Raw genomic sequence first — 26,121 nt, 5'->3', positions numbered from 1 at the left:
AGGCGCCAGGCAGACCATTCATGCTCAAACCAAAATTGAGGATAAGAAGACTTCAGTGTCTTTTCATTATTTTGGAACTCTCAACTAATTCTCTTTTTTATAGGTAAGACTCTAGAGACTCCTTATATCCAGTCCAGTAAATCTAGAGCCAGTTTGGGGGACAAACTTCTAGTGTTTGTCTAAATGTAACTGGCTTCTTTATTTTGGGGAACCCACTATGCCTTGAACATTTGAGCTATAGAGGCCATTTCACTGTTAGAGAGTTCTCTTTTCCATTGTCTTCATTGCTCCTTAGAAAAAAGAAAGGAAAAGTTCAGGCCATTCTTCATTAGAAATGGGTAAAATGAATTAATCAAGCACAGTTTCTTTATGCATAAACTTCATTACATCATGTCTTGTCTACAAGATGGTTTCTTCTTAGCCTCAGCCAGGCCTGTCTCCCCATTCCAAGTTGGTAAAGATATTTTCTTCAGTAGCTGATACTAGTAATTTCAATACTAAGCTTTCCTATCAGGTCTTTCCTCTGCACCTTGGGTATTTATAAAGATCTTGATTGCCCTGGAAGCTCATCTGAGGGAAGGGAAAGTTAATTCTTATTTAGGCCACAGCTAGACCTAAGGTTTATCCTGGGATCATCCAGGGTTCGCCCCTGCCTGAGCACTGGATCCCCTGTGTCTCACCTAGATGAACAGGTTTGATCCCTGGACGATCCAGGGATAACCCTTAGGTCTAGCTATGGCCTAAGATGACCTTCTCCTTCACTCTAAACAGAGACATCAGTGCCTCATGGACTTAGAGACTGAACCTTACACTCTTCTTTCCCACCACCACCCTAGTAAATAGGAGCAAGTGCTCTATGAGCTGTACCCAACATTCCCTACACCTGGGAGTCATCTTTAACACAGTGTTGAATCAAGAGTATTCCCCCACCCCCGAAAGATTACAAACCTTAGCAGAATTGGCAAAGTGAGATGTCTCTTATCTTCTTAGTTGATGTGCCTGAAAAACTTTGGAAAAGATTGTCCATTATAGTCCAAGAGCCCATGTCCAAAAAAAAAAAAAAATCCTTATGTCATAATGTTGTACCAAGTGATTAACTATCTGGATGTCTTGCAAAAGTTGTGGCATCACAAAAAATACAGGAAGGTATTTCTATTAAGTGGTACCAGTTTCAGCCATGTAGCTTGTGATGTAATTAACAACCCCCTTTTTGGAGGTGTCAGGGCATAAACCACAATGAAGTCATTCTTATTGGACAGTCTGGAACTATATACACTATTCTCAAACAGATGCTGCTTGTTTCATCCATATAACTTATGATGTAATTATTGGCCCTAAAAAGAGGTTTTTCGGGGACAGGAGGCACCTTCTAAATGCCCCAGCAGTTAGGTATAGCACTGGCACTTTTGGAAATGCCACAACTTTTATAAGATGTTCATATACCTTATCTTCCTTATGATATAAGTGTTTTGACACAGGTTCTTGTAGTATTTACCTTCTTAGAGGAGAAAATTTCATCCAGTCTGCATTTTAATAAGAACTGACCTAATTCACACTTCCCGAAGCATTATGCAACCTGGAATGCCAATCTCCATCAGTTTTCACATGCCTCAGAATTTTGCAATGTAGTTCTCCATTTTAAAATTCATACCAAAATGTTCACATTAAGGGAAATTGTGTACAAAAGAGCCTATTATGGAAATGCATGTTAGGGGAAATTACTTGCTGAAAACATGTATATTAGGGAAATGTAAAAATGTGGATATTGAAAGAACTTCATAAAAAATGTGTATTTTTTCCCTGATCTTTAAAAAAATGTAAAAAAATCCATGCAGAAACTGGGTGGAATTAATTTAGGATTGAAAACATAGAATCATAGAATCATAGAAAAGCAGAGTTGGAAGGTGCCTACAAGGCCATCGAGTCCAACCCCCTGCTCAATGCAGGAATCCACCCTAAAGCATCCCTGACAGATGGTTGTCCAGCTGCCTCTTGAATGCCTCTAGTGTGGGAGAGCCCACAACCTCCCTAGGTAACTGATTCCATTGTCATACTGCTCTAACAGTCAGGAAGTTTTTCCTGATGTCCAGCTGGAATCTAGTTTCCTTTAACTTGAGCCTGTTATTCCGTGTCCTGCACTCTGGGAGGATCGAGAAGAGATCCTGGCCCTCCTCTGTGTGACAACCTTTTAAGTATTTGAAGAGTGCTATTATGTCTCCCCTCAATCTTCTCTTCTCCAGGCTAAACATGCCCAGTTCTTTCAGTCTCTCTTCATAGGGCTTTGTTTCCAGACCCCTGATCATCCTGGTTGCCCTCCTCTGAACACGCTACAGCTTGTCTGCGTCCTTCTTGAATGGTGGAGCCCAGAACTGAACGCAATACTCTAGATGAGGCCTAACCAGGGCTGAATAGAGAGGAACCAGTACCTCACGTGATTTGGAAGCTATACTTCTATTAATGCAGCCCAAAATAGCATTTGCCTTTCTTGCAGCCATATCGCACTGTTGGCTCATATTCAGCTTGTGATCTACAACAATTCCAAGATCCTTCTCGTTTGTAGTATTGCTGAGCCAAGTATCTCCCATCTTGTAACTATGCATTTGGTTTCTATTTCCTAAATGTAGAACTTGGCATTTATCCCTATTAAATGTCATTCTTTGATAGGAGATGACAGAAGAAACTGACATCAATTGAAAATGACAGTTTTGTCCATCCCAAATCTTCCTTAAAAACATTATCCTGGGTAGGGTTTTATTTTGTTTAATCTTCTCAATCTTCTGCTTCAGTCATTCGGTTCATTTCTTTATTCAGTCATTCGGATCATTTCTTTATTCTGCAGGCCTTAAACCCAATGGTTTTCTCTTCTAGTTTTCTGCAGGTACAAATTAGTCCTTGTATGTCATCACATCTACATCAGAAGGTTTCTCTGAGTGGCTACTCTCATCAGTCTGGCTCTTTTCCACACAGTTACCATCGGAACTTCTAATTTTGTGATAAGGAATTTATTTTACTTTGCCAGCGTTTCAAGATTGTAGGCAGCACGTCCCTTGAAATGTTTACTCTCAAGGTCATTTTCTTGGTAACAATGATCTGAGCTAAGTGGGTGGCTGTGATTTGTGCCCTTTCATGGGGGGAAAGCTACACTTCACCAAGGTAATTCAACACTTGAATCTGTATTTTATTCCAAGGGTAACTCTTAGTTTGACTGGGCCAGAAACTGTGTTCACATCCTTTTGTATTCACCCACCTAGTTCCTGTGAAAGGAAATGGATGACTCTTAGTGTTTGTAGGGTTCTGAAATTCTATAGCACAGTGGTTCTTAACCTTTTTTGAGTCACGGACCCCTTTGAAAATCTGGTGAAAGCTATGGACCCCCTCCCTAGAAAAATGCACATAAGCACATAAACACAACTTTGCATGCAATGAATATATTAATTTTGAACAATAAATAACAGACTTGTTGTAAATAATGGATAAAACAAATAAATACAACGCACCAACCGTTCTTGGCTTTTTCACAACACTCACGCTTCTTTCTCCATATGCACACACATACGCACAAACACATATTTACACACTGTAAACCCATCACTCTTCAGTCACACTCTGAAATTGTGGTCAGAAGGCGGTCGGAGGCCTCCAACCTCGGCTGGTACAGCTGTAGTAATAATAACTAAGGCCCTCTTTCTCATTGGAATCCCTCTCCCAGCACAGGGTCCTTAAACAGGAATCTCCTCCACCATCTCCTCTGTCCGTCTGTTCCTCCCTCCCTTGCTGCTGCCCCTCAATCCAAGCCGATGGGGGATAGGAAATCTTCTCAGGGCACCCCTCAATGGAGTAAGACATTGAGACATTGCCCTCAATGGTACTTACTTCTGAGTAGACAACACAGAGAGAGCCAGCCAGCAATCAGAGAAGGAATTTGTGCTCTCTCTCCCCCTCCAAGGCTCCAGGCATGCTGGGCAGGAGGGAACAGGGAAAGAACCAGAGAGCACATGGAGGGGAGCTAAGTTCAAAATGGCTGCTGAGTTCTTTTAATGATACAGCGTTTTAAATTTAAAAAATCAACTCCAGTGATTCCCTTAATATAGTGAATATACATTTTTATTTGACTTTCACGGACCCCTTGAAGCCCATCCATGGACCCCAGGTTTAGAACCCTTGCTATAGTAGAATCAAGATGACCCACCACATGGACAAAGGCCATAGAAAAGGCATCTTTGGGCAAAATAATCTCTACTGCAGCTTTGCCCAGAAGGTTGAGGGAATGATAATACTGGCTTATATTTCAATTAACCTGCATGTATCTAGCCTGCTCTGTTTTATATTCATGCCCCGCTGGGCTAGATAAAACATTGCAGATGTTTATATTTTACTATGGAATGGACGTTTGGCAAATATTCTTCTGGGGAAGAAAGGATAAACCCTCCTCACTCTGGGAACTGTGAGAAGACTTCCCGTGCCAGAGGAAGGGCCTGTGTGTTGACCTCTGGACTTCAAGGTAACGAAAATCACTGGCTCCATGTGTAAGAGTGCCCTTGGTAATGTGTCCTTTATGGTTCCTCCTCCTATGTAAGTTAGCTGCCTGGCTGTGGACTTACCTGTTGGCAATTGTGGGTAGCTACAAGCTGCCATTTTAAAGTTCTCATTATGCTGCACAACTCTGGGACATTGTGAGAAATTTGCTCACAGCTGCCGACTGCTCAGTGTGTTGGGTTTGAGGCAGGCATCAGTGCCAGTGGGGCCTGCCAGAGTGTTGGGGCCCAGAAGTTGCTGGAGAGTACTGGGAGCTGACACAAGGCCTAGTCCAAAGTGTCCTTTTTACATGTCAGCAGAAGGAAAATGATCTCCTCAGAGGATTGTTCCATTGAGAATACTCCAATCCTGCAATTCATGGAAGTTTCCTATAAAGTGAAATGTACTGGAAGACCCTGAACATAAAATGCTGTCTGTAGAAGCCCCAGAACTCCTTGGATTGTTACCCCTACATGTACAGTTAGTTGCAGTTCTTTAATACTGTGAGTTGCGTTCTTTAATACTCGCAGTTCTTTAATACTGTGAGTTACCAAGCACCGTAATTGTCTGCATCAAATAAGCAGCAAACTGTTTGATTCTGTCTGGCACATTTTCAGGTTATTTGCTTGTAAACAGTGTTCATTTTCAGGATTGTCTAGCAAATATTCAGCAACACTTTTCTCTGACTGGTTTTAACAGTTTGAACTTTTAAAAACAGAATAGTAAACAAAATGCTTTTCTGCTTAATTTTTTTTAGAAGTGGGTCAGAATAAAGACATGGTTTATGAAACAGCCTACCAAAGTAAAAAAGAATGTTTCCATTTTCTAAAGTGGTTTAAAACAACAACTGGGTACTCGGTGACTATCTTGCAAAATGCAATGAAGTCATGGATGTTTAACAAGACTCTAGATACCTACTTCCAGCAAGAAATGGATGTTACACAGGTCCTCTTGGTGCATGTAAAGAGATATTTTTAAACAAATGTACCCCTGATGTGGAACCATGCTCAAAATGCATTGGGATCTGTCCTGCAACTAAAAATGGATTTTCTGCAACTGTTTTGATCAATTTGGGGTGTACTTGGTACTTTTAATATGTAAAGTGCTTTGCATTCTTTATTTTATTTACCTCAGAATAACCCTCCTGGTATTGTTGCTCCATAGATTGGGAACTGAACTCTGATCTTAAGGCTGAGATACTTGACCTCCCTGGGAGCTATGGGTGCTTTTGTCACTGTGCAGGCAGATGTTAGATGTGGCTGCACTGGGTGTTTGAAGGGAAGAACAGAATCCCATAAGCTGACTGTGCCACATTTTATGTGCACTCATTATAACATCTGGACATAGCTCGTATAGCTTGAATGCATTTAGTACTATTTTGACATTCTGCTGAACATGCCTAGGGAGATGGGGCCGGTGGGTGCAAGCCCACTTCTCTGTCATGAATAACTACCCAGATAAAATGTCTGCATAGTTCTGACACACATGCTCCACGTGCTGAAGGGGCAATGGGGCGTGCTGCTGCACTCTCCCCCAAGGTTGGGTGCCTCATGCTTTAGACATGGATGTCTGCAACAAGGAAGTCTACAGGCTTGTTTATTCATTTAACCACCTTTCAAGACTGCAGAAGAAACATTCACATAGGCAGAGTCTCAGACCAGGCCAGATCTACACCTTGTGTCATATCCATACAATCCCATCATGGTGATGCTATATCGCTTTTGTGCATTTATATCTCATAGTACACACAGTGACATCCCTTGCAGTATTTTGGATTACAAAATTAAAAGCAGGAAATAACCTTAGAAAAGTGGCGTACAGAACCCATAATGTGCCCCAACAGTTATCAGTGCACTTCAATACTGATAAAAACACACACACACTAGTGTAGATCTAGCCCTTTTGTGAGCACTTGACATATTTGGGCATTTGCTAGGGCCCACATGTCCGAGCAAGGCCAACCAGGGTTGATGCCATGCTTACTCCTGCAGGTGCAGCTGGAGGTACCCTTGCACCCATCCGCAAGCTTACCTAGTGGCCCTTGTCTCCTGCTTTATTACAGCATAGCTGTCAGTCTCCTTGCAAGCGAGCATGATGGGGAAGTGGGCAGCTGCCTCATCTTCTCCCTCTGATGGACTTACCCTGTGGAGGTGGATACAGTGCTGTGATTGATCTTAAGGATATGGTGTAGAAACTGAATGAAATCTAAAAGGCAAAAAGCATAAAACAATGCATTTGGAGACTAAAAACAAAACTTTTTTTTAATCAGCTGCCAAAATCCTAAAATAACAGTGAGCTATAAATAAGATGTAGTTTGTCACTAAGAAGATCATGGTGTAATGGTCCAGTGTCTGCATCTTCACTATGGTAAAGTTGTCAGATATGTCTTACCTATAATAGTTTGGACTTATTCTAGAAAACTGCAGCCTCTACGACCAAGATGGATGTCCTATATTTTATTCCAGCTACTTAATATTCCATACCATATAATGTAACACCATAGTGTTAGGCACAAACTCCCTTCTTCAAAATGTCCCCTTCTACAGTGTTCCTGAGTTCCTGGCTCAGAGATATAGGACTACCTCCTTCAGATGACTACTAATTTTCTCTCTTTACTCCAGCTGGATTCAACGTGGCCTTACTTCAATAGTACATAAAGTTCCTTGGAAAACCTTACATTGCCAGAATGCATGGGGGAATGTCTTATACAAATGTTGCTTCTGGAATTCATAGAAGAAGAAAAGCCTTATTTCCTGCTTACTGTAATTAGCTGTGCTTATTGAAGGCCTTTTAAAAATGGAATGTTCCAAAAGTCTTGATTTTAAAAGCAAAAGGCATTTGCTTTTAAAAATCAAAACCATCAAAAGTAAATGTTAAAACAGGAAATCTTATTTATTTATTTCATTTTTATACCGCCCAACAGCCGAAGCTCTCTTAGGAAATCAGGTGAAATAAATGCATATAAGGCTCTAGTGGAATTTTGTTTTTCTTTTCTTTTGTTAAATTAGAAAGAACAAGCCTCCTCCTCGCCTTAACAGTCAAAGACCTGCTTGGACAAGCATATTTTAAAACTCCCTTTGTTTTGTACGTCAAGGGCCATAGGAAATGTTGCTGCATCACAAATGCAAGAGAACTTTCCATTCATTAGTGGTTTGAAAAATCAGAGTTATTGCTGCATTTCATCTATGCTGTGTGACAGTAAGTCCTTTCTGCCCTACTCCTCTTTCAGCTACTAATAATGCAGTCTAAATATTTCATCTGCATGTTTTCCCTTTTTGCAAAGAAAAAGAGTGCATTGAGAAAGTGGATAGCACCAGATCACAGCAAGCCACACTCACAAGTAATGGAAACCAGATTATTATTATTATTATTATTATTATTATTATTATTATTATTATTATTATATTTATTTATTTATTTATTTATTTATTTATATAGCACCATCAATGTACATGGTGCTGTACAGAGTAAAACAGTAAATAGCAAGACTCTGCCGCATAGGCTTACAATCTAATAAAATCCTAGTAAAACAATAAGGAGGGGAAGAGAATGCCAACAGGCACAGTGTAGGGTAAGCAGACACAGGGTAGGGTAAAACTAACAGTATAAAGTCTGCACAACATCAAGTTCCCCCAAGCAATATTTGTTTGTTATAAAGGACTGCAATATTGGTATAGGATTATAGGATCACTTACAATATTGGTATAGGATTATAAATATATCCTTATTTATTATAACCTTTGCTATTTTGCAAAGGTTTCTTTCTAGAGATCTGTTATTTAGAGGAGATGAAAGAATTCTGCTTCCAGTAGCTTTCTGGAATTATTCCCTATTGCAAAACCTGAATTTGTGTCTGCTGTCCAGTTCATATTTACATTTAATTAGTATTTATAAACTTTGCTTAGAGAGCTTTTTTGTTCACTTCATTGGCATAAAATGATCTTGTTTCCATCTCATGGTTATTTTTTTATTATTATTATTTTATTCCTCAATATTTCTTTAGTACTCAATTAAAGGTTTGGGTTCTCCTTCTCACTCCTCCCTTCTCCAATATATTGTCTCTTCTCAAGTAAATTGAATATGTCCCATGCACAAAATAAAATAAAATGTTTGAGATACTTTTTTCCAAGCAGTTGGATTCATGAAGACCATTCCAATATATGTAGTGATACGATGACTGTCATTGACAAATGAGCCAAACACCAAAAAGTGTTACTTTGTGTACATCTAGCATAGAAATAAGTTTCCTCTAGAATTGTGACGTTTAATTTATCAGTCTCCTTTGAAAGAGATGACATCTTATTTACTAAAAGTGGCATAGTGGATTTGGGATGTGTTCATCAAGTCAGTTACATTCAAATGTTTTAAACACTAATGTTTATATTTCTAAATACTGAGGGAGCAAATACAGTGGCAAACATGTGCCATTTTAATTATCTCTGCATGCTGGCAATGTGAAATGAATCACTATGATTTTCAAGTTCTTGTTTACCCAACCCAGGATATCTGGGGTTGTTTCTGAGGTTGTTGAGTCAGTGTAAATGAACAGGTTTGTTTACAGCCACAACTGTATAGCTAATGATAATGGCTATAGTCAAAGGATTTTATTTGCTAATTGACTCGTTTCAGCATAAGATAAACAATTAAATCTATTATTATTATTATTATTATTATTATTATTATTATTATTATTATTATTATTATTTGGTTCATTGTGTGTGAGTGTGTGCATGCGCGTGCATGTAATTATAGATAGATAGATATCTCTGAATTGAGCTCAATCAAAGATTTATGAGTATGTCTTTGTTCCAAAGTGTATTTACTTGGCAGTATTTATTGCATAAGGTCATAACCTCAACCAATAAGTCTGTCTACATCTGCCAATTGCTTAATTGAATAGAACAGTTGTGAATTGTTGTGAATCACCCAGAGAGCTTTGGCTACAGGATGGTATAGAAATGAAACAACAACAACAACAACAAATAAAGTACAAGGATGTTTGAGAGATGGGTTTCCTGTTGCTTTTTTAAGATAGTTAGAATTGGCAATTTCTATGAGACAGCCTTGGTGGCACATAGGGATATCATCAAGCTCATTTATGGGGGGAGTGCTGATGGAGAAGCATGACTTGGTGCCATCCCTGTATATTCCTAAGGTGCTCCTGTACAGACTCTCAGCTGTTGTGAACTGTGCCTTTGTCTTTTTCCATGAATGGCATATAAGTGAATGGGAGAAATTGACAGCCATAAATATTAGTTCTTTATCCAAAGGAGGAAATCTGTTTTGAGCTACATTATGATTTATTAGAACTGGCAACCTGAAAAAAAAATGGTTGACAAACCTGAAATGTTTTATGCCATTGACAATGTTAACATGAATTAGACTGCAAATGCTTAGCACTTTGTAAATTCAGGTGAATGGATTTTACTTGTTTACAGACTATAATATTTGCCAAACACTCTGGCCTGGAGCAAGCGTAATGGGGAACCATGATTTCCTGCTATATGATTGAGCCAAGTACGGGTATTCATCTTCTTTCATACCTTTAAGGAGATTGAAGACTTTCATTTCTGATTTTAAACTTACCACATCCCCATGATGTCCAAACTCAGGGAATTGTGGTTTGTTTATATGGTCAGTAAGAAAATCAAGGCTCAAATGGCAGTTTCAGATCCTGGCTTGTTGTCAAACCATAGTTGAAACAAACCACAATTCCTGAGTTCAGTTGTCATGGGTAACTAAGTTGTTTCTCTGGCACACAAGAAAGGAGGTACACAAGCTTGAGGTTTGCTTGTTCAAATATAGGGAAATTATGGTTTCCCATTTCATCTGAACCAGCCACTGGGCATGTTAGCAGTTTCCAGAAGAGTAACTCAGTTACACTGCTTTAGCCAAAACAACAAAGAACTTTGTTTCAGTTTAAGTATATCTGATGGTGCACACTTTGTTAGATGCAGATGGCCTAAAATTATTTATTTATTTGTACAAATTTATTTACACTGAACATAAAAATTATCACAGCAGTGTACAACATTAAAATCACAGCAATACCAATTCAGGATAAAGATAAAACAATGACATAATTAATAAAACCAATATACATAGCTGGGTTACACTACAAGGAAAGCTTGAGTGAACAGATACGTCCTAAAATGCAAATCTGTATACCTCCTTAATGTTAGTTTTAGTATTATTTGTACCCCACTTAATCTTATCAAAGATGGCTGAAGTAGATTCTTACTAAGTCAAGGGCCAATTCACCCAGGTGTTCCAGTCAGGGTTGCTCCTCCCTGCCCCCCAACTTGAATGATGAGCTGCCTGAAGAATATGACATGAGAATAAACTATATTGTGGATTGCCACAAATAACTTTCCTAGTGTGAATTGAACATTTCCATGCAGTGCTGCATTTGGAGAATTGCTAGCGCTGTAAGTCAGAAGGCATTGTACAGCCATTCCATCTTTTTCTCCTTCACAGATTTTCTGTGGTAAGAAAAAAAGACAGAAGAAATGGTGGGAAAACACAGGAAGGTTCTGACTGGAAGACCTTGTCTTGACCCCATGTAAAATTCCAAGAGTGAGGCAAAGTGATTGCATGATTAAATCTGCATCTGGAAGCAGTTGTAGTTAATGATTCAATGCATTTCCCAAGTGTATGGGCTGGTATGAGCTGAAGAGTGTATCCAGACATATACAGAATGGTTCTTGACATAACATCCTGCATGATATGCTTCTACCTCTTCTTATTTAGCTTTACAGTGCTGTGTGTTGTTTATATGTCTGTATCTTGGACATCTTCTTTAACAACCTTATAGTGTTTTCTGTTGTTTTGTATGCCTGTATGATGGTGGCTCACTTCATTCACTTATTGAACTAGCAAGAATCTTTATATGGGGAAGGATCATGTGGACATTCTTGTTTCCACTGTGCATTTAATGCCACATGGGATGCAGACACTTGACATGGATAGCCAACCCTTCCCATGTGGTTTTTTTTTGGGGTGGTGGTGGTGAGGGAGACGGGAGAATCAGTCATCATATAGAATATTTGTATGACATGTGACATTATGTAGTGAAAGGAAAGGTCACACAACTGCTCTCCACCATGTGGAGATCACCTGCCAGTGAGTGTATTAACCAACCAAAGTATTGGGCATCAGTCAATTCTGAAGTGTAGAAGTCAGACTCAAAGCCTTTTCATAGTATCTCTGAGAGTATTTAGTGGAATTTAGATCAGGCAATAATTCAAATTACTTGTACATTAACAATGGGCTTGGGTTTCTTTTTCTTGAAGACAAAGCATGTAGAAAATGTTCAGTGTATTGAGGTGCGGGGAGGGGAGAAAAGCCATCCTCCTCTACCTATTATTTAAACTACTGATGAAAAGACAAGATTTATTATTTTGGGGGACATCTAATAGCTAGTTACTCCACTCAGTGTCAAATTGACAAGTTTCAGATTTAGTGGGATGAACAGTTTCCGCTATTATTAGTCTAACTGTATAATATTTAACAGGGCTCTGCTTTGCTCAGATCAGTAGTGTTTTTGCAAGATGGTTTTTTTTTTTAGAAAAAATACTCTGAAATGTTCTCCCCCCCCCACGAATCTTTCTATTAATCCTCCTAGTAATTTTGATTGCATTATTTAGAGTTAGAGTTATTGCTAGATCGTGAACTTTATTCTTTAGATTATCAGTATCGAGCAGACTACACTGAGGCTAGCAACTCAGCAAGAAGTAAGCTCAGATGTAAAGTTTAATCCCTCCTCCTCCTCCTTCTTGGGATTCAGATGAGTGTGAAACAGCTGTCAAGAAAAAACTGATGAGTAGCAATTGTGTTCAGATAACAGGCAGCTATTGTAACAATTACAGTGGGATGTATCACTCACCTCAGACATTATTGTGAGCAAAAAAATAATAATGTTGAGCATCATAGTATGCATTTGAGCCATATTAGGGAAAGGAGCACTTCAATTACAGTTTCTTCTATGGGCCTAGGACAGTAACACAATCTGGACAATTGCCTTGAAAAATATAAATCATTTGGACTTTTATGAGTGATTCCATCCCTGCTGAGGTCAGTGGTAAAACTCAACTTCAGGGTGAGAAGAAGCAGAATCATTTTGCATTTCAGTTACTAGTTAATAGATTAAGGCTTGCTCAAAAGCATGTTTAATGTGAGCAGCTCCTGGGGGACATGTTTGACATGTATTATTATTATTATTATTATTATTATTATTATTATTATTATTATTATTATTTCTATACCGTGCCATAGCCAAATCTCTCTGTGGTTTACATAAGATTAAAACAATTAAAAACAAAATACAAAATTTAAAACCACAAAACATACACAGAAACATATATCTAAAAACAATTATAAGCAACTTTAAAACAGACCCAGGATTGATGAAACTTGTCACATCTTGCTAAATGCCTGGGAAAAGAGAAAGTTTTAACCTAGCAGCAAAAAGATAGCAATGTTGGTGCCAGGTAGGCCTCATTGGGGAGATCATTCCATAATTGGGGGTCCACCACCGAGAAGGCCCTCTCCCTTGTTCCCATCCTCCAAGATTGAGCAGGGGGTTGGACTTGATGGCCTTGTAGGCACCTTGCAACTCTGCTATTCTTTGATTCCCTCAGAGTAGGCACCGGAGAAGGGCCTTAGATGTTGAATGTAGTGTATGGGTAGGTTCATGTCGGGAAAGGCGTTCTGTCAGGTATTGTGGTTCTGAGCTATGTAAGCTTTATAGGTTAGAACCAGCACTTTGAATCGGGCTTGAGGAATCTCCTGTGGAGGTTTCTGCTTTGAGTTCCCTGGACAAGATTCGTTCTGGATTGAGACTTTCCATGAGTGGAATTCTGCTCACAGGATACTCCTGCTGGAGGAACAGGTGGGGGAGTCAATAATTTAGGTATTTATTTATTTGAAATATTTATATACTGATCCCCAATTGAAAAACTCAGAATGGCTCATAATAAATTAGAAAACAATAAAATACTGTAAACACATCAATATTACAAATTACAAGGCTGTGCAAGACAAGACTTAAAACAATTTAGGCTTAATCTTCAACAAGCAGGATATTGCGCTATGAAAGCAGTATGAAAGCAGTATATAGAAGGCAGGAGCCACACTACTGCTTTATAGTGGTATTGAAGTGCACTGACAACTGTTGGGGCCCATTGACACATACCATATACTGCTTTCATAGTGCTATGTCCTGCTTGGTGTGGCTCCTGCCTTTTATATACCGTTTTGATATCACTTTTATAGTGCAATACCCTGCTTGGTGTAGATTAGGTCTTAGTCTGCCACCCTATGCTCACTTACCTGGGAAGGGGAGCAAGCTCCTTTGAAATAAATACTACTTACTTCTGAGTAGACATACATAAGATTGCACTCTTAATCAGTTAATGTTTCGGAATGCCAGGGTATATAAATAGATATGTAATAAATGTCAAAAACACATAGTAATCAGAGCTGGATGTATCAAAGGGGGAGGTCATTCCAGAGGGTGAGGGGGCTGCCGCAGAAAAGGCCCATTGCCATGTGGCTGCCAGATAGAACTATGCAGGACGTGGCAAGAAAATCAGAGCCTCCCTGATTGTTGTAATGGTCTAATGGGTCTATATAAGGAAAGATGATATTTCAGGTAACTTGGTCCTAGGTGGTTTAAAGATTTATGAGTCAAAAATAATACCTTGGACCTGTCTCAGTAGCAAACTGACAGCCAGTGCAGCGCTCTCAGCACTGGTTTTATGTGAACATGGTAAAGCACTCAGCAGCCTTGCTGCAGCATTCTTTACTAGCTGCAGCTTCCAACCATCCTCAAGGGCAGCCTCACATAGAAAACACTGTTGATTCCCTCTTCTCTCTACAACCCCTTAGTACCCATTGAAAAGCTGGTCCAGGGGGTGGGGGAAACCACCAGAACAGTATGGGAGGTGGAGCTGAAGCTGCAAGGGGAAGGGTGAATCAGCAACCTTTGCTGGAGGTTGGGCCCTTCCATGAAGGAATGGAGACCTTCCATTTGAGAAAGAGCAAGTTCAGATCCAAACCATTCCTACCAGGTTTGCATGAACACATGCATGTTCAGATATGCGACCCTGACGTGTATAGATATTTAACTTTTCAAAGCACCAGAAGGGTTAGTCCAAGACTTTCTCCTTACTTGGTTTTTGAAAATGGAAGGGCTTCCAAAATGACAATGAAAAGCATTAGGGCACTTCTTTACCTCTCATTCCTTCTCCCCCTTCTAGCTCCAGCCTTGCTCTTTCTTCTGGTATTTCCCCCTTTCTCCCAGAAAGAGCCTTGCTCTTTCTTGCCCTCTCACATTTTTATCTTGCTATGGTGGGGAACAGAGTGGTGAGCCTGGGGCTGAGGAAGAGGACATTTTCCTTTCCTTTGGAGCTGGGGTAAGTAAGGTATGTGTACATGGATAGGATGAGCATAAGATGTAGTGATGGCCACCAATTTGGATGGCTTTAGAAGGGGATTGGACAAATTCCTGGAGGAGAAAGAGATCTAGTCCTGATGGCTATATGCTACCCCCAGTATCAGGGGCAGTAGGCCTATGTACACCAGTTGCTGGGGAACATGGGCAGGAGAGTATTATGCACTCATGGGCAAGATGTGGGCTTCTCTTGGGCAGCTGATTGGCTACTTTGTGAACAGAATTTTGGACTAGATGGACCTTGGTCTGATCCACCACAGTACCTCTTATGTTCTTAATGTGTCTACTGTGTCATCACAAATCTCACAAGATGTGCTCACCTAGCTACCTATGATGATGATTTTATGATGGTGAAGTCATTATAGCCAGTTGTGCATTGAAATTATGCAAGGTACATTATTTGTCAAATACAGTGTTGGACTGAAGGCAACTTATTTATGCAAATCAGCTACCATTGATTCATATTTATTTTGGCTCAATATTTTGTATCTCAAATTTGGTAGCAAACTTTTATTATTATAACCAGTCAGTAATGTGTACAGCATATTTCACAGTAAGACAACCCTGCTGCATTTTCTCTGCACATGGTGCCGCTACGTTGGTGCAAACCAGACTGTGCACTGATGAACCAGTGGTCATAAAATGACTGGATCTGTTGCAGCAGTCTTTACAGCATTTTTTATGGCATGATACCATTTGCAAATATGTGGCTTCAGAATTGTTATAAACCTAATGGCTTTACTAAAGGAAAGATGGATTATTAATATGACATATTGCATTAAGTAAATGACAGCTTTATATAATAATTCATAGTAAATAATCTCTGGCATTGCCTTTAATTTTGGCTGAAAACTTAGAAAACATTTAATCAAGGCTGTGAAATAGTACATTACTAAGTAAGGATGTACACAGCTTCAACAGAAATGTCATCTGAAAGACATTGATAATTAAGATACGTCCTGTCTTAAGCAAAACCTCCAAAACTGCTTCCAATGATTCTGCTGTTAATCTATGGCATAGAGTCTCTTTGACAAGCATCATTGCTGTTGCTTTAAACATCTTGACTTGGGCTGGATATGTTAATACCAACAATAGCTATATTCAGATATTCTTTGATAACTTTCCTAATCTATCTGCATTTTCTATCTGCATTAAAAAAAAAGTCGGGATCCTCTCTCTAAATGGATGGTATTAGGTTCTTGGCACATTAAAACAGATGGTGTGTCCCCACAGTTATGGCTGTTAGAGAAGTTTGATGCTAAATTGATTCAATGGGGAAACCCAGACTTAAGAATTGGTAAGAAAATATTTAACCAGACCTTGACAGATAAGTTGATTTTTACCTTAGATCAACTAGTGGATGCTGGTGATGATTAGTTTTTGTCATTCTCAGCTCTACGTGCCAAACATTATTTGCTTGTTATGGCTGAATGGCAATACTTGCAATTGCAACATTTGTTAGAATCTAGCATTAGCCCTGCTGCTTTTACACTTCAGAGTGTCCCTCACAATTGAAAGCACTTATTGAGGCTGATCAGTCATATTAATCTACAATCCATGTTTATAAATACTTATTATTGGTGAATAAGTATGATATGCCAGGGTCTTCTGTCCTGGACTTTTCTATCGCTGACTTTCCTCTGTCAGATCATCATCTAGTCTCTTTCAATATTACTCACAATCCCCCTCCTTCACGTCCCGCTTCTCGCCCTTGCCGTGACCTGCATTCTATCAACTACGAGGCTTTTTCTCAGTCCTTAGCCTCCTCTCTTCCTTCTGTCTACACAGCCGTCTCCTTGGACTCAGCCGTCTCCTCCTTTAACTCCTCCTTATCTTCGACTCTTGATAATCTTGCTCCATCTACAATTCGGATAGTTCGCCCCTCTCAACCCCAACCGTGGCTCACCTCTTTCCTCCGCTACCTTCGCTCTTGTTCCCGGGCAGCCGAACGCCTGTGGCGTAAGACCAAGGACTGGGCGGACTTTGTCCACTACAAATTTGTTCTCTCCTCTTTCTCTTCTGCCATTTCACTGGCCAAACAGCAGCACTACTCAACGTTGATCCAGTCAAATGCTAGGCACCCTCAGCGGCTCTTCGCGTCCTTCAATTCTCTTCTGAAGCCTAATCCGCCATCTCTCCCCGCCTCCCTGTCTGCCAACGACTTTGCCTCTTTCTTCAATGCTAAAATCCAAACTATACGCTCCGATCTAGCTAACTCTGCTCCGCTTCCAGCTCCTGTCCCTCACCTGTCAGCTCCTCCTTCAACTCTCTCGGCATTCCCTTCGGTCTCAGCTGATGAACTGTCTAAAATACTGCGCTCATCGAAGCCTTCCACTTGTTCCCGTGATCCGATTCCCTCTCGCGTCTTTATTAATCTTATCCCCGCTATCCTCCCGTCCTTGCTTCACATCATTAATTCTTCTCTGTCCTCTGGTTCATTTCCTTCTGCTTTTAAACATGCTACAGTCTCTCCCATTCTCAAAAAACCCACTCTTGATCGACTATCCCTGTCTAACTACCGACCTGTCTCCCTCTTGCCCTTTGTCTCAAAGATCCTGGAACGTCTGGTCTACTCTCGTTGTCTTGACTTTCTCTCTAATAACTCTGCTCTGGATCCCTTTCAATCTGGCTTCCGTCCTTTGCATTCCACTGAAACAGCCCTTACCAAGATCACCAATGATCTTCTTACTGCCAAGTCTAAAGGCCATTATTCTGTTCTTATTCTCCTTGATCTAACCGCAGCCTTTGACACGGTTGATCACGATCTTCTCTTAGATTCCCTCCACGACCTTGGACTCTGTGGCTCTGTCTATAACTGGTTCGCCTCCTATCTAGAGGGTCGCTCTTTCAGCGTGTCGGCTAACGGCAGCTCGTCCTCCTCTTTTCCCCTTTCAGTTGGGGTTCCGCAAGGCTCGGTGCTTGGCCCGTTGTTGTTCTCTCTATACATGCTGCCCTTGGGCAAGCTCATTCAATCTCACGGCCTCCAATATCACCTGTATGCCGATGATACACAATTATATCTTTCATCTCCGGAACTTTCTCCAGATGTTCACGATCGTATCTCGGCATGTCTTTCAGATATCTCAGCCTGGCTGCTTCATCGTCGTTTGAAACTTAACATGGCAAAGACTGAACTGCTAGTTTTTCCTCCTAAACCTTCTCCTCACCTCTCATTCTCCCTTACTGTCAACGATGTCACGCTTACTCCAGTCAAGGAAGCTCGTAGTCTTGGCTTTATATTTGACTCCTCGCTCTCCTTTACTCCTCACATCGAGGCAGTAGCTAAATCCTGTCGTTTCTTCCTGTATAATATTGCCAGGATTCGACCATTTTTGTCTGTCTCTTCTGCCAAGACTCTCGTTCACGCACTGGTTATCTCTCGGTTGGACTACTGCAACCTTCTTCTCTCTGGCCTTCCTTCGTCTCACATCAGTCCGCTGGTCTCTGTCCACCACTCTGCCGCTAAGATCATCTTCTTGGCCCGCCGCTCTGACCATGTCACTCCACTTCTGAAGTCTCTTCATTGGCTTCCAATTCACTTCAGAATCCAATATAAACTTCTCCTACTGACCTTCAAAGCTCTTCACTGCCTAGCTCCTGCCTATCTCTCCTCTCTCATCTCACACTATCGCCCCGCTCGGGCTCTCCGCTCCTCTGATGCCATGCTTCTCGCCTGCCCAAGGACCTCCACTTCCCTTACTCGGCTTCGTCCTTTTTCTTCTGCTGCCCCTTACGCCTGGAACGCTCTTCCAGAACACTTGAGAACTACAAACTCAATCACTGCTTTTAAGACTCAGCTCAAAACTTTTCTTTTCCCTATAGCCTTCAAATATTGAGTTTGTTCTGACTTTACACTGTTGGTTTTGCCCTACCCTGTGCCTGTTTACACTTCCCTGTGCCTGTTTGCATTCTCCTTCCCTCTTTATTGTTTACTACAACTTATTAGATTGTAAGCCTATGCGGCAGGGTCTTGTTATTTACTGTGTTATCTGTACAGCACCATGTACATTGATGGTGCTATATAAATAAATAATAATAATAATAATAATTCAGCAAGCATGGAATAGGAAACTGGATTGTCCCATTTTGCTTAATCAATGGATTAATCCATGTTAATCTGTATCTGAAGTGACTATGGATTTCAGGTTATGTCTTATTCAGCAAAAACTCTTGTTCCATGTCTATTGATTCCCACAATCTCTCTTTAATAAGAGTTCATCTGCTGGCTAATTGCTGGAGGTGTAACACAGGAAATGCTTCTTTTTAACCAGATGTTTTGGCAATGCCCAATAGTTGCCTTTTGTGGGGAAGAGGTTGTTATATTGATAAATCTTGTATTGGAACACTCTTTAATATTTAGTGATGTACATGTCCTCTTAAATTATCTACCTGCTTCCTAGAAGTTAACACACAATCAGCATAAATGGATTCTCCTTGCCCTTTTGACAACTAAAACTGATACCACAACATTGGAAAGATAAACACTCACCTTCTATAATGCAATGGATTGAGAACCTAACAATGCTTTCAACATTTGAACAGGTGGTATATAGACACCACCTGCAAATGGATACTATTTAGATATTTGGTCTGCTTTTGTTGAAATTTATGTATGATCCTTAGAATGCAGTATGTTTCATATGCATGTAGCTAAATTTTTCCTTTTCTTCTTTTTTGTTTCATTTTGTTGAAATTTTACAATAAAAAAATTATTATAAAAATCAAGGTTTTATAAAAAATTGATTTAGTAGCATAATAATAATAATAATAATAATAATAATAATAATAATAATAATACAGTTGTAGCTGAAACAGAGGAAGAGGGGATTCTCATTAAAATTCTAAAATTCTTGATTTGCGTGTCAACCAAGTTCTACTGCTCTTTCTCCTCCACCCAGAGATCAACATTGCTAAAACTAAGAGCAACACTTCATATGTTTAGCAAGTAGTTATATGCAGATCTGTATATAGGGAAGAGGACATACAGTCTAGTGCATTGTGGACCACAATCACAGGGCCAAAGCACAGAATTGCATCCATGTATTTGTTTCAAATAACACAAATATCTTTGATAAGTAACAAGTTGGCAAGATTCTTTTCAAGGACAAAAATCACTACAGAATAATTTGTGGTAAAGAAAATATAATTTTATTTTTCAGGTATCATGATCAACAAGATGTTACTAGCAACTTCCTTGGAGCAATGTGGTTGATTTCAATAACTTTTCTCTCCATTGGATATGGTGATATGGTACCTAATACATACTGTGGGAAAGGAGTCTGCTTACTTACTGGAATAATGGTGAGTGTCCCCAGTTTAAATTGCTACATTTCTTGTCAGTTTGTTTAAACCATTTTCAGAACAATGGCAGAGGTGTTGATATCCATCTTATATTATCAGTATAAATCTGTTTATGAAATTTTCAATCAGATGTATGGGATGAAGTACATGAGACTACTTGCTAAGGCTGCAATCTTATTCTCAATTTACCCAGGACTGGGATAAGTCCCATTGAATTCAGTTGGGCTAACTTCTGAGTAGAATAGTATAGGTTCGTACTGCAAGACTCCTAGCAAGTACCTGCAGGTATTTACTTCCTATTTTTCAGAAAGTACAGACAAACTGAGTTAAATTGCTTGTCATTCTCCACATCAAATATGTCAGTTGTCATTCATTTCATATATTGCAATCATCACACTTGTGTCTCTGCTTTTGCTTGGGGATAAGCATGTGTAACTTCGGATGGGAGAACCGAGGGCCTTTGCTACACCAAGCTATATCCCGGGGCGATACCCGGGATCGTCCCTGTACGTCCAGATGATGCACAGGGGATCCCGGGCTCAGGCAGGGATCAGCCCTCCCTGGCCCTGGGATATATCCTACCCCTTTGGCCCCGCTTTTTCCCGCGGTCTCGGACTGAGCCCAACACTGTGAGCGTGTGGCCCATTTTCGCGGCTTTTCCCAGCTCCATGCGATTACTAGCGCGGAGCTGGGAGCTGCGCACAGGGCGCAGTGCTCCCCGGGAGCGCTCCTCCATTGGGGGCAGGGTGGGGGGAGCGGGGGAATCTTTTTTTTTTTAAAAAAATACTTTTTGCTGCTTGTGCGCAGCCCTTTAAAAGTTTTAAAAAATGGCGAACGCAACGGCTCTCTTGTTGAGGTCACCTCACCTGAAGTGTAAACGAGGGCGGGATCTCGCGTTATTCACAATGCGAGACCACCCATCCTCTATCCTGGAATATGTGGTAGGTCTAGCAAAGGCCGAGGATGCTCAAACTTACTGAAATTCTCCAAACTTACTTCAAGCCTTGGTTTGGCTTGCTCCCATTCTCATTTGAGACCTGTTTTTCAGTTTGTTTGAATGAGAAAAGTGTGCACTTTTTCAAATGTTGGTCATTTTTTAAAAGTTGGTCATTTTATAGTTGTTTAGTTTTAAAGAGTTGTGTAGTTTTTTTAAAAAAAATCTGTGTTTAAAGTTGTGCACTTCTCAAAAGTTGTGCATTCTAAAAGTTGCACATTTTAAGAAGTGCACATTTTGCAAATACAAGTTCAGGAATTTGCGCTCATTTCTGGAGAACATTTACTCCCATTTGGTTTGGGGTTGTGAACAGGGCATTTTCAAGTGATTTGCAAACTGAAATGAAATTCTCATACCTCCTTATGTGTAACCAATCCATTAAAATATTAGACCTATTGTTCCTGGATTTGTTGTCTTCTAGATTAAGTGATCTTGCATTTATAAAACTGGCTTAGTGTTATCCAACTTATCATCTCCATATTTATGAATCTATTATTGCTATATACTCATCTCTCCCGCTCTAGACCTGGTTTGAAACATCTTTTAATGAAATTCTCCAACTTTTGTTTGACCAACGGTCTGAAAATTAATTTTGAGAAATCTAAAGTCATGGTCTTTGAAAATAGATTTTCTCAATGTCGATGGTCCCTTGATGGGCATATCCTGGAACAGGTGAAAAAATTCTCTTACCTGCGGCTGTTATTCCATCATACCCTGTCCTGAAGTGCCCATAGATCAGCCACCCTTAATAAAGCCTAAGTCAGTTCAGCCGCAATAACATGCTTTTTCTTTACTAAAGGGGGAATGTTTATACCGTCTGCCATCAAAGTGTTTAATGCCAAGTCTGCAGCCCAGCTTTTATATGCCTCCAACATCTGGATAGGGGGATTAACATCTGAGATAGATAAGCTACAGACAAGGTTTTTGAGGATCCTTCTTCAACTCCCAAAGTGTGTCCCTAATTCTGTACTTTTGTTGGAAACCGTGGAAAGCTCTCTTTCGCTTAGGGCTTGGTGGTCTGCCTTAAAATTTTGGATGGAAGTTAGTCTTTTTGGGAGGGCTTAGGTCTGCTTCCATGTCTGGCCCAGGACAACTATGTGAACAGCTGGTCCAAGCTTCTTGCCAGGAAGGCAGCTTCAATCGGTCTCTCCTCTTCCCTCCTCCTTAATCTGGGCTTGAATTTTGCTTTTAAATCTGTTAAACAAAGACTGTGGGATATAGCCTTCTGCGACTTACGCACTCACTATTATGTTTCTTGCTCTCCCAGCGCATTGCACATTCATTACGTTGGGCCTCTTCAGCTGGCTGACTATCTAAAGAACCTGTCGGTGGCTAAATATCGTATTGCTTTCTCCAAGGCCAGATGCAATGTTTATTCGATTGAATTATTTCAGGGCAGATATGCTGGTGTCCCTTATCAGGAACGACGGTGCCCCTGTAGGAATATGGAAGTGGAGATGATGGAGCATATCCTTCTGTCCTGTAGCTTTTATAATCAGGCCCGCTATCTTATGATCACCCCATTGTTGAGTAAACTGTCCAGAAGTTCAGACAAATTTTATGTTAAGTTTCTGTTGGAAGATAAGTCCTCAAGAGTAACTTTGGCTGTTGCTAAAATTCTTACAGTGGCGGCCAGGATTAGAGCTCTCTGTGTATTAGACGAAAGTTGATAATAGCTCTAACTGTACGATTTCATGTTTGATTCTTGTTTTTTCATGGATCTATGGATCGCAATAAAGAAGTATGGTATGGTATATACTAATTACTGCAAACAGTGGCAGTGAAAAAGTCAAATGCAATAATATGGAAGAGATTTAAAAGAAAAAAGAAGTAAAATAAGAAAATTATATTGGTCAATATGGTATTCCATTGTTATAAGTCTGACCGAACACGGGTTAGAGCTCATTATTGAGCCTACTCTGTGGCAGTGAGGGTGGCAAAGAGACAGTTCTTTTCCACCAGCATTGCATCTTCTCAGTGTCGTCCAGAGGAGCTTTTCCAGATGGTTTGTGGCCTGTTACACTCTGGGCCAGGGCGTGAGATGGTTGAACCCTTGGTAGCACACTGTGACGAGTTTGCACGGCACTTTGAAAATAAAGTCGCTCAGATTCATCTTGGGCTGGACACCACGCTTAATGCAGTTCCACTAATAGAGACGTTCAGAGCGCCGTCTGGGCCAGTTTTATTGGATGAGTTTAAGTTATTGAGGCCTGAGGATGTGGACACAGTGCTTGGCCAAGTCTGGTCAACCACCTGTGTGCTTGACCCTTGCCCTTCATGGTTTATTACATCAAATAAGGAGGGGATCACCGGCTGGGTCCAGGAGGTTGTAAATGCCTCCTTGAGAGAGGGAGTGGTGCCGGCCTCTTTAAAAGAGGTGGTAATCAGACCACTCCTAAAAAAGCCAAACCTGGACCGGGAAGATGCTAAAAACTATAGGCCAGTGGCGAACATCCCCTTCCTGGGCAAGGTGCTTGAGTGGGTGGTTGCAGGACAACTCCAGGCACTCTTGAATGAAACGGATTATCTAGATCCATTTCAATTGGGTTTCCGGCTGGGTTTTGGAATGGAAACTGCCTTGGTCGACCTGTGGGATGACCTCTGCCAGGAGAGAGACAGGGGGAGTGCGACCCTGTTGGTTCTCCTGGACCTCTCAGTGGCTTTCGATACCGTCGACCATGGTATCCTTCTGGATAGGTTGTCTGAGCTGGAAGTTGGAGGTACTGCGTTGCAGTGGTTCCGCTACTACTTGGATGGCCATTTTCAGAAAGTGGTGCTGGGGGATTATTGCTCTGTGCCGTGGCACCTAAGCCATGGGGTTCCACAGGGCTCTATCTTATCCCCTATGATGTTTAACATATACATGATGCCGCTAGGGGAGGTTATCCGGAGATGTGGACTGAGGTGTCATCAATATGCGGATGATACCCAGCTCTACCTTTCCTTTTCATCAAACCCAGGTGAGGCAGTGGCTGTTCTGAACCAGTGCCTGGGCACGGTAATGGACTGGATGAGGGCTAACAAACTGAGACTCAATCCAGACAAGATGGAGATACTGTTAGTGGGTGATTCATCTGTCCGGCGAAGTGATGTTTACCCTGGCCTGGACGGGGTTGCACTCTCCCTAAAGGATAGGGTCTGTATAAAGAGATTCCATGATAGATCAAGTTCTACACTACAGAGGCATTAATTAGGATCTTATTATGAATTGTCACACTTTTTTGAAGAGCTGCCAACTTTTTGAGGGGTGAAAGGTTAAAGCTTAGGGCTATGTAAATTATCTTCATATCAACAATGTAATTATCTTTGCTAAGAAAAGATTAAATTATAGATTTCTCTTAGAAAAGTTTGAAAAGGTCAAATGAGAGTCACTGATGTACGAACATCTTGAATAATTAAAAATGAAAGGAAAAAATTAGGAGATACTAGTAAAACATAAACAGTAGCACAATAATTTTCTCTGTCTAAGAAGTCTAAAAAGACCATAGATGGAAATAGTCAATCTTAATTAAAATGTTTGCATGAAGAATTAAACAAAACACTGCTAAGTTGTACACAGTGACTCAAAAGCTCAGGATAATTTAAGCATGTTAGCCAGAAACACAAAGCAATGAAGAATAGCAAGGTTTGATTCACTAGTTGCCACTGATAGGAGCCAATTTCTTATTGATCAGATGATTGAGCTTATAGCACTGTGTATATGAATGTTTATACTTTGGGCTTTGCTAGACCTGCCGGGATAAGCCGGCAGGGAGGCGGGGCGACGGCGCGCTAACTTTAAAGCGCACTGCCCAGCCTCCTAGACAGCCGACGCATAGGGACGACGCAAGCCCTGCAGCGTTGGCCATTTTTGGGGGGGGAGGTTAAAGGGTCCATGTGCGGCCCGAAGCCGAAGGCAAGGTAAGGGTTTTTTTAACAAAAAATTAAGGCCCCCTGCCCGCCCCATCTCCCCCCTCCCAATGCCTGATGACCCCCTCCCCCCTCGCTCGCCCATCCTCCCCCCTGTGCCCGATGCGTGGCCTCCCCTCGCCCCTGTGCCAGCCCCGTGTGCCCGGCTGCTTTTCCCTCGCCCCCTGTGCCGTGCCTGGCTGCCTTTCCCTCGCCCCCTGTGCCGTGCCCGGCTGCCTTTCCCTCGCCCCCTGTGCCAGCCCTCCACCCTCCTCCGTCGTCGCCCTGTGCCAGCCCCTGTCGTCTCCCCCGGGATCCTCCCTCCTGGCCCGATGGGCACAGCACTCAGCGCTGTGGCCAGTCCGCGGCTTTTTGCGGCTACTCGCGAGTAAGCGAGTAGCCGCAAAAAGCCACGGAAGTCTCTAGACGTTCCACAGCTCCAGCCTCAGGCCAGAGCTGTGGAAAAGGCGCGCCATAAGCGACTTCGCTTATGGCGCGTTAGAGGAGGCTTCAGTGCGGCCTGTAGCCGGATTCCCCTGTGCGTCATGTGGAAGCACAGCAGGGAAACCCGCTCTCAAGGCGCGCTAAGGCCTCGTCTAGGAACGCCCTTTGTTTTAATGCATGCCGTGTTCCTTACTTTGAAAAATTCCCTCCTCCAATTTGATCACTCATAAATGTGAAATTCCATTTTCAAGCCTATATTCCAAGCTGACTTTGTGCATCCCATTCACTCTTTGTGTCTAAGGCTTCTTTAAACATGTGAACGGATGTGGGGATTCCCACTGCCCAAGATTACTCTCCCCCACCTATACCTTACTTTGTTCCTGGATTGTCATGTGGACCATTGTCATCACGACACAGACTTCATGCCCCGTGTTTCAAAACAGAGAAATAAGTTGGTTATGTTGGACTTTACATGTTGCATGCCCAATTTCCTCTTTCTGTCTATTGTGACAATAGAAGTACCGTT

The 26,121-nt window shown here is 41.2% G+C and overlaps 1 protein-coding gene across 1 annotated transcript in view; it reads left to right on the top strand.

Annotated features, from left to right (window-relative positions):
- The window catches only part of KCNN2 (potassium calcium-activated channel subfamily N member 2), an 88,960-nt gene that overhangs the window by 43,614 nt on the left and 19,225 nt on the right, over positions 1-26,121 (top strand). Inside the window, exon 5 of the mRNA XM_063129516.1 lies at positions 20,128-20,269. Within this exon, the coding sequence (XP_062985586.1) occupies positions 20,128-20,269 (142 nt within the window). The remainder of the gene's footprint in view (positions 1-20,127; positions 20,270-26,121) is intronic.

Source organism: Elgaria multicarinata, chromosome 6 (assembly GCF_023053635.1).
Source record: "Elgaria multicarinata webbii isolate HBS135686 ecotype San Diego chromosome 6, rElgMul1.1.pri, whole genome shotgun sequence".
Lineage (NCBI taxonomy): Eukaryota > Metazoa > Chordata > Lepidosauria > Squamata > Anguidae > Elgaria > Elgaria multicarinata.
Note: the sequence above shows the minus strand (reverse complement) of the source record. Positions and strands in the feature narration are given on the sequence as shown.